This window comes from Pituophis catenifer, unplaced genomic scaffold, assembly GCF_029215685.1.
Source record: "Pituophis catenifer annectens isolate HBS135680 unplaced genomic scaffold, rPitCat1.0.hap2 SCAF_13, whole genome shotgun sequence".
Classification (NCBI taxonomy): domain Eukaryota; kingdom Metazoa; phylum Chordata; class Lepidosauria; order Squamata; family Colubridae; genus Pituophis; species Pituophis catenifer.
The window spans coordinates 24,445,706-24,462,312 of record NW_027256893.1 but is presented as its reverse complement, the minus strand read 5'-3'; the positions used below and the strand labels follow the sequence as shown (position 1 = coordinate 24,462,312).

General features: G+C 45.5%; 1 protein-coding gene and 1 non-coding gene across 2 annotated transcripts; one reads left to right on the top strand and one right to left on the bottom strand.

Moving 5' to 3' along the window:
• Nucleotides 1–3,758: 3,758 nt before the first annotated feature.
• On the bottom strand, nucleotides 3,759–11,882 carry MAP1LC3B (microtubule associated protein 1 light chain 3 beta). The gene is made up of 4 exons (XM_070952962.1): nucleotides 11,765–11,882; nucleotides 9,942–9,997; nucleotides 6,069–6,175; nucleotides 3,759–4,947 (listed from the first exon to the last, which is right to left on the bottom strand). The coding sequence occupies exons 1-4, from the start codon at nucleotides 11,802–11,804 to the stop codon at nucleotides 4,773–4,775; spliced, it is 378 nt and encodes a 125-aa protein (XP_070809063.1). The 5' UTR covers nucleotides 11,805–11,882; the 3' UTR covers nucleotides 3,759–4,772.
• Nucleotides 11,883–15,833: 3,951 nt separating this feature from the next.
• Nucleotides 15,834–15,906, top strand: TRNAM-CAU (transfer RNA methionine (anticodon CAU)). Its single transcript has one exon. It is a non-coding gene; the product is annotated as a tRNA-Met (tRNA).
• Nucleotides 15,907–16,607: the final 701 nt, after the last annotated feature.

Sequence of the window (16,607 nt, the reverse complement as noted above, 5' to 3'; positions counted from 1 at the left end):
AGGACTAACTTACCAGTGGTGGATTAAGCTTAAGTCTCCGAGGGTCTAGTGCCAGAGACTCAGTGGTATTTTTTTTTTTAAATTCTCTTCTACGATTTAAGGAAGTGTTAACAATTCAGCGGTTTCTGCCGTAGGAAATGGTGTTCTTCATCTGTAATAAATTTTAAAATTCAGACTCTTACAGGAATTTGTTGGGCTTAGAAGGCGCAGCGTCAAATACAAAGTACAGCAGCATACCGTTTCATTATTTAGGAAAGTTTTATAGTTTGCCTCTTTCATTTGATGTGGGCTATAAAAATTTTAGCTTTGGTAGCTAAGTAGCAGCCAGTAGTGCTTCTCCAAAGGGGGTTGAAACAATGTGGATTTTTACCTGTCAAAGGGAGGGAATGTTTTTTTTAAGAATTCATTCTCCCTGCTGCACTCCTTGCTTTATATAACATATGGGTTGCCTCAACTCTTAAGTCATGTAGGACGGGACTGGCTGGGTCTCCACGTTTTTTAATGTGCTGCTTTGTAGTAGAAGAAAGCCCCCCTCTGAACAGCAGGAGTGGCCGTGTCAAAACACTCTCCCTGCTTTCTGTAAAGAAGTGGCGAGTTCCACTCCTGGGCTGGTCTCTTGCCTGCCTGCATCTGATGTCCGTTATTTCTATGCAATGGAGTATTCAGTTTCCATCTCCTCACTTCAGCTTCACCAAAACAGGGTTAGTTAGATGGATGCGAGACAGACTTAAGTTAGTTGAACTTTATTCGCTCCGAACTCTGGGGTAATAACGTGGCTGCTGTTAAAATCAGTGTGTCAAGATCATAACATGTAAAATTCATTTTGTTGTGCCCTGAATGATTGAGGCTGCTGCTATACATGGTCACCTGTTAGGAAAATTAAAAAAAAAAAAACTATTCAAAGTGGATGGGAACTCAGCAATTTACGTGGCCTTAATGATCTTGCCATGAGTAGAAGCAACCTGCCTTGGTTATTACATCTTTCAGTTCATATTTACTGTTAAAGGTGAAAATACTTTTTAGTAGTCTGAAATATACGCTAAGAGCCAAATGTCCGTTAAAAAGGAATACTATCATCCCACAAGCTTAGCAGAATAAAAATCTTATTAGTTTTCTTAATTGGGAAGCCTCTAGAAACTTGCCTCTGTTACATCTGTGCAATTTTTAAAATGTGATTTTTTTTTTCCCCATGGGAAAAAAAAGACTCACTCACTCAGCCATCCAACTTTCAAAGAGAACTGCTTTGATAATATAATTGCAGAGAAAATGCAGCGGAACCCCCAGAAGAAAGCCTGATCTGAGTTTCCTTGGTTTGCCTCTGAAAGTATTAGGTTTGCCTTGTAGTTCTCCATTCATATTCTCCACTATTCAGAAGTCGTTGGCAGTGTTTCATATAGGAATAGATGCCCACAGCAGGCCTCACGTGCAAGAACAATTGAAACACTTTCTTAGAACATAAATGCGTGCCTCAGTTTGATTGCAACTTTGCACTGAAGGACTTGAAGGAATGTGACTCAATTCATGTTGTTAACAAAAACAGCACATCATGCAGGATTGCCCAAAATCCTGGCCTAGAGGGGACAAAGCATTTCCTTACTTAAAAAAAAAAAAAAACCAGACGTCTGCTATGAAGGAAGGCTATTTTCATTGACTGTACTGTAGGATACCTGCAAAGTGTGGGGTTTACCATAATTAATGAGAACCTAACGGAGCACTACAAGACACTGAGCTAGCCTCCGATTAAGAGAGCAGCTTTCTAATTTGTTGAAAATGTTGTCTTTCATATTGTCCTGAAATAAACACTCCTAGACACCTAGAGGAAACGCTTTAGCAGATGCGCTTCATTTTAAGGCCGAAATGACCCTAAAATGGTCAGATTCCTATGACGTATCTGCACCCCCTTATTAATGGGCTCTACCTGGAAGCAGGAATTAAAGAAGCCAGCAATTCAGAAAGCTACCACTATCCACACCTCTCTCCGTGAACTGAATTCTAACTGTTAATAGGAAACATTTATGTCCCCCAATGGCAGGTTAACATGTTTTCCAGTTATAACTTTCCGTTTGGAGCAAAAGGGATGCCTTTTGCCCGTTTCGAGCCATTTCTTTTACTCCTAGTATTACAAAATGTGCACGAAACTTTATATAAATATCAAAAAGTTTTGTAAATATTTAATATTTACCTGATATGATTTTGAACTGTAAATGTCAAGTATTCTGGTATTGGAATTTTTATGTTTTATTATACTTTGTTAAAGGTAAAATTGTACATTTTTAGAATGTTTTTATCCGAGTAAATTTAATGTACTGAAAAACAAATAAAAGACCGCAGTGTCTTTCCAGTCATCCTCATTGATGGGGTTTTTTGCCCCCCTCCCCGTGAGGCTAAAGATGATAAGGCTTGGAGCGGGCTAATCGCTTTCAGCAACAGACTGGCAGAGGGCATCTTCAGAAGTGGGAATTGTGGGCAAACTACACTGAACTTGGGCTTGCTTTCTGCAGGAGAAGGCAAGGTCATGCTGCAGCCTGGGCTGTGCCATAAATCAAGCAGGTTCCCCCAACCCTTTTGGCACCAGGGACTGGTTTTGTGAAGTACCATTTTTTCACAGACGGGGAGGGGGAGAGAAGGAGGGCTTAACCTAGATCCCACACATGCAGTTTTGCTCACCTGCTGCTCATCTCGAGTTGTGTGGCACTGTTCCTAACAGGCCACGGACCTTTACCAATCCGTGGCCCAGGAAGTGGGGGCCCTGCCGTAATCGTCTCAGCAGGCGTGTCCTTTCTTACAGCCTTTGGAGTCCAATTTTTTCTTGCTGCATTAGAATCGTGGCTCAGAAATCCCACCCAGCCCAGTTAGCAGCAACAGTGGCCCAGGATTTGAGCAGGCCTGGTTCCAAGCAACCAGGCCAGAGGCAGCTACGCCAATTTCCCGGTGCCGTGCTATATAACATAACTAGGTTTCAATGTTGAAAAAGTCCACAGCCACATTCATTCAGTTGTCACCCATGACGTAACACAGGAACAATGGCGCCAGCTTTTGGATGGGCTTCTTTAAAACCACCTTACAACCAGAGCACCCACCGCCTTTTCAAAAGAAAGCAACGAGATGCAGCCGTTCCATACTTAAAAGAGCCGTCTATATGTAGAACTAAGTTGCACAGAATGCATCACATGTATACAATGAGGTCCCGCAGGGACAATTTTGAAACCAAACCCTGAATAGGTGAATCCCAAGCTACAATCTGGCTAGCAGGCCGAGCCTTTTGAATGGACTGTGATTTTAATAGGATTTCTTGCTGGAAGTGAGCTCTCTAGAACAGTGGTCCCCAACCTTTTTATCGCCGCGGACCAATCAGCCTTTGATAATTTTACCGTGGCCCGCTGAGCGCGCGCAGGGGTGGAGGCTTTGGGCCACACGTGCGTACCTGCGCGGGGCTCTCTTCCCTGGAGCCTTTGCGCACGGCCCAGGAGCTTTTGCGCACGGCCCAGGAGCCTTTGCGCTGCAGCGTTCATGTCCCCCGGCCGCTGCGCGGCCCGGTGCCAGGTACTCCACGGCCCGGCACCGGTCCGCGGACCGGGGGTTGGGGACCACTGCTCTAGAACACCATCCCACCTGCACATAAACTACAGTAAATTTACATTTCTGAAGAATCCAGACGGATATCTGAGATACTTCTGCACAGGAAACAACAAAATGAAAATTCAGTCAACTTGCAGCAGGTACAAAGTTGTAGCCATCGAATCCACACACACTCTTGGTCATTTTAGTTACAGTCTAGACTTTAATAAAGTGAAATTATGTTCAGTGTGAAATTAAAACGGAAGGAAACCAAGGTTTTCAGTTACGGATGCAACGCAGATTCAATCTTGGTTCCACCTGTCCCAGTTCAAGAACTCAGCGGGTAAAAAGAGGAAGATACATAGATGTGCACAGAAAGACACAATTGTAATGGCTAAAAAGCTTGCCTTTGCCTGCACCTGATGTCTTGCATCTGTTATCACCATTTGAAGGATAAAAGGAAGCCCTGTTTTTGGAGGGCGAGATGGGCGGATTCGATTAAAAAAAAAAAAGATGCATGACAGAATACGAATATATTAGAGTAACATTCTTAACTGTTAAGTACATAACCTAATTTTTAAAATACACAATTCCTAAACTAAAGCTATGCTTGGTATATAGTTACAGTTAGCAATCTGGAGTTTTGCTGATATTGACTGAAGTAGCAATACCAGGGAATTAACCCTTCTCTTCTCTCCCCCACCCTCTCCCCACGTGCACTGATTTTCCAAACACCAAGAAGCCGGAAGAGGCGGACTTTCCTACCTTTAAGGAAAAGCAGCTTTTAAGGAGCTGAAATATAAATTAACAGGATATATCACATAGATGTATTTCAGTTGGCTACTTTAATATTTAGCCCAGTTCCTATGATTCGAGTAACGCCAACATTTATTTATTTTTTTAATTATTATTATTATTGTCAACATGCATGTTATGGTCTTGCTCCAATTCCAGAGGCTTTTGAAAAGCAAGTATGCCTGTGCAAACGTATAGCAAGTCTACAAAGCTGGGCTGCTTGTCCGTATTGGAACTCATCTGTTAAATATTTACAAACAAAAAGGAAAGGACGTTGAGAACATCCTGCAAAGCACAACTACTCTGAGCAGATCAGTGGCGCGACATCCCTTTCTTTTTCCTGGGCAAAGGGGCAGGGGAGGGGAGGGGAAGGGGAGGGTAAAAACTAGGCTAGGCTACAAGGCCAAGGGGCAAGGTGTTTACATGGAGGATTTCATGCCAAACGTTTCCTGAGAGGCGTACACCATGTACAAGAATCCGTCTTCATCCTTTTCACTTTCGTACACCTCCGAAATGGGTGTGGAGACGCTCACCATGCTGTGTCCGTTCACCAGTAAGAAGAAAGCTTGATTGGAATTCAGCTGCAGTCGCCGTCTGGAAGGGAAAAGGAAGCCCTTCAGGAAAGGGGTGCCACCAACACCAGCGCTCGGCCTGGCCTTGGGGACTCCCAAATGGATGACAGTCTCCTCCTCTTTATCACATCCAGAAATGATCATTCAACTAAGCTGATAAGCTGATCTTCCCCGGCATTTCTCTGCCTCTCCCTTTTGAGCGGACCTCCAGGGACTGGATACCTGCCACTGCCAGGACAAAGCCAGACAGGCTCACAAAGGCCATTCATAGATTTTGAACGGGCTGACAAAACGTAACACGCACACACACACACACACACACCCCAGCAATCAATGCATTGAATGGACCCTGGGATTTATTTCCAGGTTCCACCTCGTTTGCTCAGGTTGGAATAGATCCCTCCTTCACAATCCCAACCAGCAGTGGTCTATGGAGATTTTATTTAGCTCATGGTTGTCCCAAAGGTGCTTTTCCAAAAGGCGAGTGGACTTTCTTGGTTTTTCCCTTTGAAAACATTTCGCTTCTCATCCAAGAAGCTTCTTCAATTCTGGTGGGGAAATGGAAGGATTTATATTCTTTGCAGTCGTCTACTCTGAAGGTCGGTGTTAACTCTCTGAGAGTTGTTGAGGCCACTTGGGAGTTTGTCTGTATCCTCAAGAGTCACCTGAATCGGAGTGTAAATGGATGTGGAGCAGTTCTTCAGTTAGAACTGAAGAAGCTTCTTGGATGAGAAGCGAAACGTTTTCAAGGAAAAAACCAAGGAAGTCCTGTTGCCTTTTGAAAAAGCACCTTTGGGACAACCATGAGCTAAGTAAAATCTTTTTTAAAATCAGTTTTCAGGCAGCAAAGCCCAACAGCGCCTGTCCCTCTGCAGCTTTACCCCTGAGTAAGGGAGGATAGGCTGTGTTTAAGATCTGGGTTCTGCCACAAGTCAGCTGAGCCTTGTGGAATCCTAGCTGAGTTATCCACTGTAGTAGCTTGCCTGGGCTTAGCACCTTCCTAATATTGTGGAACAATAATTCTTAACAGTTCTTAGCCAACAGAGTCCCAATAAAATCTGGTGGCCCCAAGGGAAGGAAACCTCCTGTTTCTTAGGTATCACAAAAAGTGAGTCTGCATGCAAACGATTTCAGGTTAAATACCTGATTATCTTGATAAGCTCACTCATGTTGACGTGATCTGGGACAAGAAACTTTGTTTTGTCCAGAACGGGAAGCTGCTTTTCTCCTTTATATCTTTCGATAATTACCTGGAAAAGATGCCAAAAAAGAAGCAAACGTTGGAATGCGATAGACATGCAACTTTAAATTCACATTTTATATCTGGGTTGGCACAAAATGGAACTACATTTTTCCAAACCATGCCAATTGGTAGTACACATCGTTACCTGTGATTCCTACTCAGCAGTATTTAAAACCAACACCTTGAACAACACAAAGGGTGTACCTACATTTGTGAATCTACATAATTGCCTTTATTTTAATGAAAACTGCTGAAGTGTGTCCAGAATTACCACGACAGGTTTAAAACAAGAGAAGAAAGAGGTAATTGCAGGAGAAATCATGGAAGTAGCAAAAGTGATATTTTAAATAAAAAGCACTACAGATAATCCTCCTCCTCCTCATCATCATTCCAACATTTGCAAAGACATTGAGGCCACTGAGGAAATGATGCCATTTGTAAATATGGCCCCAGAGGAAAGCTTCTCGACCTGAAAGGTAGCAGCTTTTGTTTTCTATAGGAACTGATCAGCCAAGCACTGCATCCAAATGTTCATAGTACAATCCTATGCTCACCCACGCAATATGAATTATACATTTCAATGGGATTGGCTCCCAGACAAAGTCTATGCAGGAAGATCAGCTTCGTTTGCATATTATTATTTTTTTACAAATTTCTACATCCTCTGCAAAATCAATCTGAATGCTATTACAGAACAATGCTTGTTCCTTATAGCCTGATGTAACCTGGCTCTTTGTTAAGCAAAAGAGAGGATGTCTTGACAACTTAAGTTTTTGTCATTGAGAAACAGAAAGTGCCATTGAAAGAGATTATGTAAGACTATTTAAAGCAGAACTGCTGCCATTACTTAAGATAGGCCAGTGTAGTTTTGACTAAAGAGATCATATGACAGGTATAAAAATGGAACTGGATGCAACTGCTTGTTCCATTGTTAGTTCTTTTTGGAAAGAAAAGGAAACAAAAAAGATTATTTGGGCTTCAAACTAAAGATCAATGTTCTGTAAAGTAACAGTTTTCATAGTTTCTATACAAAGGACTGTGTGTTTAGAATGGAAGCAGAATTAGATAATTTTCTGCTACATTTGGCACTGGGGGGAAAAAAGGAAAAATTTAAAATAGGCTAATTTTAATTTTGGCTGATGATGATACCTATCTTGAGTTCTACCGGGCCTTGATTTTGTTTTCTTGTACTAATTCTCATCTAGTTATTTATTGTTTTGGTTTTTTCCCTGTTTGATGTTGCAAACCGCCCGGGTGGATTATAAGTACTGTATTACAACATATATGAACAAACAAATTACATAAGTTAACAAAGAAAAATGAACAAATGCACGGTGATTCCTTAATTATTTACTGCTTTATTCGATAGAAAACTACTCCCTCATCCAACTCCAGACACTCTTCGGTTATTTATTTATTTATTTATTTATTTATTTATTTATTATTTATTTATTTATTTATTTATTTATTTATTTATTCATTCATTCATTCATTCATTCATTCATTCATTCTTTCTTTCTTTCTTTAAACTTGTATGCCGCCCTATCTCCGAAGGACTCAGGGCGGCTCACAACAATAAAAACAAGCAAAATCAATGTTAAAAATACCCAATAAGATTATAAAAAGACCATTAAAATCCCCTTTAAAACCCCTTCAGTCCAAACCAGCCAGGTGAAATAACCATGTTATTTAGCAGGCTATTCCCAAAGATGGCAGATTCTGCTAGGGTACTTTTATGAGGGAGGTCAGTAAATTTTAAAAATTGCCAAGGCCCATCTCAGCAGCTGCATCCAATGGCCTTTCAGGAGTCTGTTCCATGCAGCTGACCTGAATTCCTTCCTTGAAATTGCAAACGGATCAGGGGCAAAAGACTCGCCAGATTGCTCTACATGGAAGACCCCCTTAACCGGGGTGGGATGGGGGGAGGGGTAGCCTAATCAGCCACTGATCTGAACAATCCAGAGGGAAGGGCAGGAAGGGGGGAGGGGTCTACAATGCTGACAATGCCATTCAGGCTATTCTGGAGTTTGCTCCTTGCTCTGATAGGGGCTGGGAACATGATTGGAAAATGAGAGTTTCATATTATCTTTTCCAGTGAGCGGGAGAACTTAAAAAAAAGAGTGGCCACTTCCTGGTTCCCTGAACTGCACACTGCCTGCAATGGGATTTACCCAAGAATTGCGCAAACATCTAAGCCAGCATATCAGGCAAGCACAGTCGGACCCTCTCTGGGCCTGTTTCTGGACCAGAGGCATTCTGCTTTGGCAAGGAGGATGGAAATCCCCTTTTTACTTTCCTCTCTTTCCAAGTTGTCATTTTAACCTTGCTGGCCGTGGTCCTTCCATTTAAATGTTCTTAACAAAGCCCACCAGATGCTCTTTAAAGCAACTGCATCTTTCCCTGGAACAGGCTCAGGATAAAATGGGTACAAGTTTAGGAGGCCTCTGGGAGGTGGCCCACCTCTATGCTAGGTACACAACCCTACAGCACAGAAATGTGGGCCAGTTTAACCCAGAAAGAGGCAATCAATTCAGAGAATACCCTTAACTCCAATGCTCCCCCCCCCCACTCCCAAGGTCTCCCCAAGCCCCTCTTGGGACACAGGCAGCAAAAGTCTGAAGTCAACAAAAGCAGATGGGGTTCCAAGGTCTTTAAGAAATCCTTGTAGACAGAACTATTCTTGGGCCTTGGATTCAGTGCCCAAGAACACTGGAGGTTTTTAAGAAGAGATCGGACAACCATTTGTCTGAAATGGTACAGGGCTTCCTGCCTGAGAAGGGGGTTGGACTAGAAGACCTCCACGGCCCCTTCCAACTCTGTTGTTCTGTTATTGCCTCTGCCTGACCTGCCCAGCTCTTATCACTATTTCCTTATTTCCCACACAAGCTCTCAAAGTTTTGGAAGTCTTCTGTATTTCCTTCCCAACTACTGTAGATGTACAACAGGGAACAGATCTTTGGGAATGTTATTATTGAGAAGGGCTACCGGTTTTCAGCATTGGTATCGTTTCTTTCCCAGACACTTCAACAACTAGCTTTATTCATTTGAATGGATTTCTTATTGTTTTGTAGTAATGCTTCTGCTGCTGTCTTGCAATAGTTCCATAGAAGTATACTTGTGGTCCCTTTGTGGCATGCAATCTTGAGTTTTCACTCAAGGTCCACAGAAATATGATCAAGAACGCCTTAATGAATTAGCGAAAAGGAGCTTCAAACTGCATTGGAGAAAGACAGGAATGAATGATTCTCTTGCTCTAGATCAGGGGTTCCCAACCGGGGGTGGGGGTGTTACTTGTACCCCCTGGAGGTGTGAGATGATATTCCAGGGGGTGCAAAAATGTGGGTTTAGAAGTTTCAAAATTATAGTGCATGTGCATAGTTATATGCATATAATCATTTACTTTTGTAAGGGGTGCGAGAATATACCAGAAGCATTCAAGGGGTCCGGGGTATAGAAAAGGTTGGGAACCCCTGCTCTAGATCTTCCTCTCTCAAAATAAATTGGAAGCTTGTGAATCCAGTTCTCCTTGTTATTTCAGTCTATTTCCTTTCTCCAGTCAGTTACACATTAAAAGAAAAGCCAGCTGCAATCAGAAATTGAGCTCTGGAGCAAAACAAATGCCAATCCTTCTTTAAAGTAAACAACACAGGGCAAAGTATCTTTCACTAATTATGATTACATCAACTGAAACTGTCAACCCCTTAGCCCTCCAATAGTGCCGATACTTTTAATTGAGTCTCACCATTAGACAGACCAGTCTGAAGCCAACTCACCGGTATCTTTGTTGGGTGCTGTTCCCGAATAAGTCTGACATCTTCTACTCTTTGTTCTAAAAGAGAAAAAGTAAAGTCATTGCCAAGTTCTATCCCTCAAAAAGAAACCAATTAAGCTTGTTTAACATCAACTATACACTTTAACAAAGTATAATAGGAACCTCTTCAAAAAATACAAAGGTAGCCAATGGTTATTTGTACTGCTATGCCCCAGAGGTTCCTCCCCCCAACCTTGATATGGGCCTGTTTGCATTACTCATTTCCTAAAGGAAAACAAACAGCAAATGTGACCTTTACTTTCATTTTCAGCAGCACAAAAACAAAACAAAGTGCCAGTTCTTCTTCCGCCTTTCCAAAGAAGCAGGAAAACCAGTTTAGGCAGAACAAAAACAGAATCAACCACTCAAAACACAGTTAAACGAGAAAGGGAGAAAGAGAAAGAAAGAAAGAAAGAAAGAAAGAAAGAAAGAAAGAAAGAAAGAAAGAAAGAAAGAAAGAAAGAAAGAAAGAAAGAAAGAAAGAAAGAAAATCACATTTAAGCCTCGATTATACCATTTAACAGCAGAACTTCAAACTCCAGTGGAAATAAATCAATTCACAAGTCTTGCAAGAGTCGATTATTTCTTTTTCCTCCCAATCATTAAACCCATTTTTTATTTTTTGGGAGGAGGAGGGAAATGCTCAATATTTTCTTCCCCTTTTCTGCCTCTGGTCTGTCAGAAGTCACCTGCCACTGAGTATTGCAGTCACCCAGGCAATTAGTGAAATAATCACCTGTGATTCAACTTTTCCACAACCACAACAACTAACCGGGTCGTTCAGAGGTGCCCATCAGGTCCTTCTGACTAGACACCTCAGGAAAGGATTTGCATTGGCTTCATGAACCCTGGCATTGCCCAGGAAGCAGATGATTCCCTGGGCTACTGCAGGACTATTCTCCACCCCCACCCCACCATTGCAGAGGAAGGAAAGATCAAATAAAAGGCTCCAGTAGCCCCTGCCCACCCCACCCCATAACCCAGACGACCCAACTGACCCACTCATCCTCCTAACCTTGACCGGCACTTGCAACCCGCCGCCCTCCAGGCTCCCAGGGAAGGTGTGTGCCAGCTAGCCCACGATGCCAGCCTCCCGGGCGGAAGTGACGGGCACCAGACCTGTTTACATCTGGATGCCAAGAAGCTGCACAAACAGGCCTTGCACTGACATGTCGCCCAGCTCCAGGCTTGGTTTAATTGGGGGTGGGGGGGGGTGGATCCCCATGGAGAGGCATCCCTGGGTATGCTGGGCGGGGGGGGGGGTCAGGCCATTGGGAGGGCTTTCAGCTATCTGCCCCACACCAAGAGGGCTGAGGTGGGGAGGGGGTCGTTCTTGGGGAGGGGGCTGGAGCCCTCCCTTAATATTCTCAGGGGGAGCGAAGGGGGGGGGTCAGAAGATGCCAGGCGCTGGGGGGAGGGGGGCTTCCTGGAGAAAAGGAGGGGCCGTGGGGGGAGGGTCTGCCGTCCTTCTTGGCCGGAGGGGGGGGAGGGCAGACCAGGTGCCAGGCATCTTCTGGGGGGGGGAGGCCTCCCTCTCTCCCTCCCTCCCTCCCGGCCTACTCCGCAGGGCTGTTGTGTGGGGCCAAGGACCTGGGATCCGAGGAAAGCGGGAGCAGAGCCACGCACAAAGCCCAATCCTCCCCAATCCTTCCTCTCCCCCACCCCCGGCCTTTCTCAGGGGAGACTCCAACTCCCATCGGCCGCAGCCGCCCCAGACGGGGAAAGGCCTCTGACGGGCTCCGCGGCCCCCCTCCCCCCCCCCAGCCCGCCTGTCCCCGGGCCCACCGAAGGTGCGTCGCTGCTTGAAGCTCTTCTCCGAGGGCATCGCGGCGGCGGCGGCGGCGGCTGCTCCCCTCGGCGTCTCTGCGGCCTCCTCAGCGGCGCCCGGCCTCCTCCTCCTGCGCCCCCCCCGCCCGCCCGCGGTCAGCTGACCCGAGACGCCCCGCCTCCCGGCATCTGACGTCACAGGGAGGGAGGCAGGAAGAAGCAGAAGCAGCAGGCCGCGGCGTCCTCCTGGGCTTCAGCTGCGCCTGCGCAACCGGCTCTGCGTGTGGAGGGGAGCCTGGCGAAGAGACGGAGGCCAGCGCGCTTGCGCAGGTCGGGCACAAGCTTCTCCCCTCCCGGCCGCCGCGGTTACCATGGCGACTCGGAGGAGGAGGAGGAGGAGGCCCAGCCCTGCTGACATGCCAGGTTTTAGGGATCACAAGGCCCATCGTGCTGAACCGGCTACGCCTGATGTCTTTCCAGCCTCCTCAGCTCCCAGGCTGCTGGTTCTGTTAGAAATGCGACTTCCAACATCCTAGTGTCCAACTCCCATTGCTCTTAGTGGCATGAAGTGCCCCTCTACGCACTCCCCTTTTCTGCCTTCCAGAGGCCTGGGCTACAGAGCCCATCATCCTGATCCTCAACTAGCCTGGCCTCCTGGAGCTCTGCCGCAGATGCTGGGAGATTCACTCCCCAGGCTCCTCATCTTCTTGGCATCTTCTGTTTTTTGGTTATGTATTTTGTTGACGTCTGCTTTTCGTTTTGCACATCATTCAGAGCTTCTCACTTCTGGCTGCTGAAAGGCCACGTGGGAGGCCCTGGCGCCCATCTGCCTGCCCGCTGGGCATCCCGAGGGCAGCTGCCATGTTCAGGCTCTTCATTCCTGGTTACTCAAAAGCCAAGGATTTCCTGTGGTGCATAATGCTCCATCCTTGCGACTGACAGGCTCGTCATCCGCTTCATCATCCACGGGACTTGCAGATCCTCATTGCAAGGAATGGCCCCGGGGGAAACATACCAGGACTCTCTCTCCCAAAGAGAGTCAAAGCCCATCCTTCAAACCCCTTCGGCGCAATGGGACAGCTGCCAAGAGGCAGGTTGCTACAGAACCCGAATGTCTCTAGTCCCTCTCACAATGGAAGAGTACACAACCCAACAAATAATGAAAGCCATAAAGCTGCTGTTGTTGGCACAGAGACTTGAAGAGACTTTTGGCGTATTTCCTTCACATCTGAAGAATAGAAAAGAGATGCTGCATAAAATGGACCACTCCTTAGCATCACCTCTTTAGTGAGGCTGTTTGACCAGGTTTCTTCTAAGGGCATATTCACCTGGCAGGATGATCATGAGTGTGTGAGTGAGTGTGCAAAATAATGAAGACATATGCAAGAATTAGAGCTGCTAATGATGTCATGTATGTGGCACATCGCACACGTGAGATGATTATAAATTGTTTTGGATGCCTATGTCCAACAACTGACCTACATACCTTTCGCCGTGTCCTTTAAGACTTTACTGTTTCAACAGGCTGGGCTGGCGAACGAATTTTAATGGGTGTTTTAGTTTTTAATATAGGGCCAAATTGTTTAATATGTTTTAAACTGTTTAAATTTTATGGATATACGTTTTATTGTGGCTGTGCACCGCCCTGAGTCCCTCGGGAGAACGGCGGTATAAAAATTTAAATAATAAATAAATAAATAAAAACTACAGTGCATCACACCTCTGTCAAATTTAGCTGCTTTTGAACTGGGAAGCCTGGAGCAAATGTTGCGTTAAACCACAAAATAACTGATTTGTTGGGCCTTAGAATCTTTCCTGAGCCCTACTGGATAATCTATGATTACATATCAAATGCACTTTATAAACTCGATTCCTTTCTCCGCCTTCATCATCTATTAGGGCTAAAAGGCACATTTTAGATGTTTGAAATCGACTGGTGTGAATTTTTAGGAGGGTTTGATTGGGAGCGTTGGTTATTCAGGTGTGAAGCATTGGAAAGTATGCTTTTAAGGATAGTTAGTATAATATAGGATAGAAGATACTGAGTTTCCAAAGAGAATATGGAAAGCATCTGTGATGGTAGCATTAAATTCCACCAAGTTTCACCTTTGAGGGTTGAGAGCCCACAGCTCTCCCCATGGCTGAATTTCCCAGCGATGGGAAGAAAAGATTGCAGCATTTTCTGCTTTGCATCCTAAAATCACTTGACTGGTTTGGTGTACATTTCCGGTGGGATGGGATGGGGTGGAAGAAGTGAGGAGGAAGCATTTGACCTCCACAAAAATTTTGGACCATCCCTGAAGTCCAAAGCGTGTAGGTGACAGCAAGCAAGGTTTTAATTGTGATCTCTCGGGTTTAATTGTGGCTAAACCTGAAACATTCAGACTCCTGTATTGCAGATGCTATAATCTGACAGCAATGGCTCTTTCTTTGTGGCAGCAATGTGACAGACTCTGGTGAATCTTTAATGACGATCGATTTTTTAAAATGCATTGAGTCAGAGCAATGATGAGTCATTCCCTCAAGGCTCCTTGGCCGCCTGCCTTGGCGGTGATGTCATGAGACTCAACCTGTATATTAATAAAAGAGAACATTTGTAACTCAGGCTTGACATGAGGGGTCTTTGGTGCTCTCTGAACTTGCTTAACACCATCAGTGCTAGTCAGTGCTAACATCGCTAGCGCTGATGATGTTACCTAGTTTGGGTCATGAAACATCTGCAGGAAAATAAGCAAGATTCAACCTATCAACAAACCATCCGTTATGCACATGACTTCCTCAGAAATAAATCCCACTGAATTAATGGAATTTAATCCCAAAGCAAAAGTGCTCGGAGTTGCATTTTCAGAGAAAATCAGAAAGTGAACTGCACTGAATATGGGCAAAGACAGAAGAACTTACTCCTAATTAAACATGCATCAGATTCTATATTTATGTTCAGGTATTTGACTGCTGTAATTGCTTTCTCGGCTGAAAAGTTGTATTGTACAGGGAGTCCTTGATTTACAACGGTTTGTTTAGTGACTGTTCAAAGTTACAACAGCACTGAAAAAAGGGATTTATGCCTGTTTTCCCTACTTATGACCATTGCAGCATCATTTCCCAATGGTCACGTGATCAAAATTCAGATGCTGGGCAACTGACTCATATTTATGACGGTTGCGGTGCTCACCTTTTGCGACTTCCTGGCAACAAAGTCAATGAGGGAAGCCAGATTCACTTAACAACCGTGTTACTAACTTAACTTCTGCAGTGATTCATTTAACAACCGTGGCAAGAAAGGTTGTAAAATGGGGCAAAACTCGCTTAAACAAAGGTTTCACTTGGCAACAGAAATGTTGGGCTCAATTGCTGTTCTAAGTCAAGGACTGTCTGTCATCTGAAACTCCTTGTAATCCATTACAATACAGCCATGTAGTATCAACCTGTTTTGAACCCACAGCCCATTACTGAACCTAGCAATAGTTCTGTGCCACACTAGAAGGTTATTAACCATAAGCCTATCTTTAAATGTGCAAGACACAAGTCCCAGGGAAGTTATTTTTAAATGCACATTGACTATATGGATTATGCAGAATACAAAATATTGGTAAAAATAAAACCAAAATCTCTGGGACGTTAAAAACAAGCCCTTGGGACGTCTTTGGGCACCGATACGCCGCATGGAGGCAAATATAGAATAACAGTTGGGACCTTGTAGGTCATCTAGTCCAACCCCCCCACCCAAGCAGAAGGCCCTCCACCCTTTCTGACAGAGGGCAGTCCAGTCTCTTCTTGAAAGCTTCCAGTGATGAAGCTCCCCCAACTTCCGAAGGCAACTCCTGTTCCATTGGTGAAATGAATGAAAACGGTTTTTTTTTCCCCCTCCCAAAGGATTTCATGCGGCCACGAGTCGCTTTCCAGCGACCAGACCTGACTCGCACTCTTTTTCTCGGAATCCCGGAGAAAAGGGGTCGCATGGAGCAGCGCTCGGGGGATGCGGGTGAGCCGGGACCGTCGCAGCCCATCTCCCCCACCAAAAAAAAAAAAAAAAAGGAAAGGACAGGCTTGGCCTCAAGGAGACTCCGGAGCGAGACTTTCGACAGGAGCCTCGTTGGCGCAGTAGGCAGCGCGTCAGTCTCATAATCTGAAGGTCGTGAGTTCGAGCCTCACACGGGGCACGCCTGAATGATTTTTTTCCCTTCCCCTCGCAAAGCCAGTGGGCAATGGGGGTGGGTGGGAAGACCCTTCCCACGAATTTTTGCGGGAGAATGGCTGCGTCGGGCACAGACCCGCCTTCTGCCCCGCAAGGGAAACAGCACCGGGATGCCCCATCGTGGGCAGGACGGCCCGAGGGGGAGAAAGCGGCAATGAGCCCCTCCCCTGTCCTAAAGGGGCTCCCTTCCCAGGAGGCGGGGCTCCCGGTGGGCGGGGCGGGGCTTGCAGTGGGGCGGGGCCACCCGGCTAAGTGGGCCGAAGAAGAACAGGAATAAAGGAGAATGTTTGTAGCTCAGGGTTGGCAGGGCGGCTCTTTCCTTGGTGCTTTTCCTGCAGACGTTTCCTGACCCAACTAGGGAATCTCATCAGGGCTGAAGGAGAAGTGGGAGGAGGAGGACTGTGGGGTCCTTGGTGCTCTCTGAGCTCGGGGGTTTTCTCGACCCAACTAGGGAACATCACATTGCAGAGAGGAGGAGGAGGAGGAGGAGCAAACTGCAAACTGATAACACTTGCTGGTTTTCTTGCGGACGTTTTACGACCCAACTAGATAACATCATCCGCGTTACAAGGGAGCAGGGTTGGGGGAGGAGGAAGAGGAAGAGGAGGAGGACTGTCGGGCCCTTGGTGCTCTCTGAGCTTGCTGGTTTTCTTGCGGACATTTCAT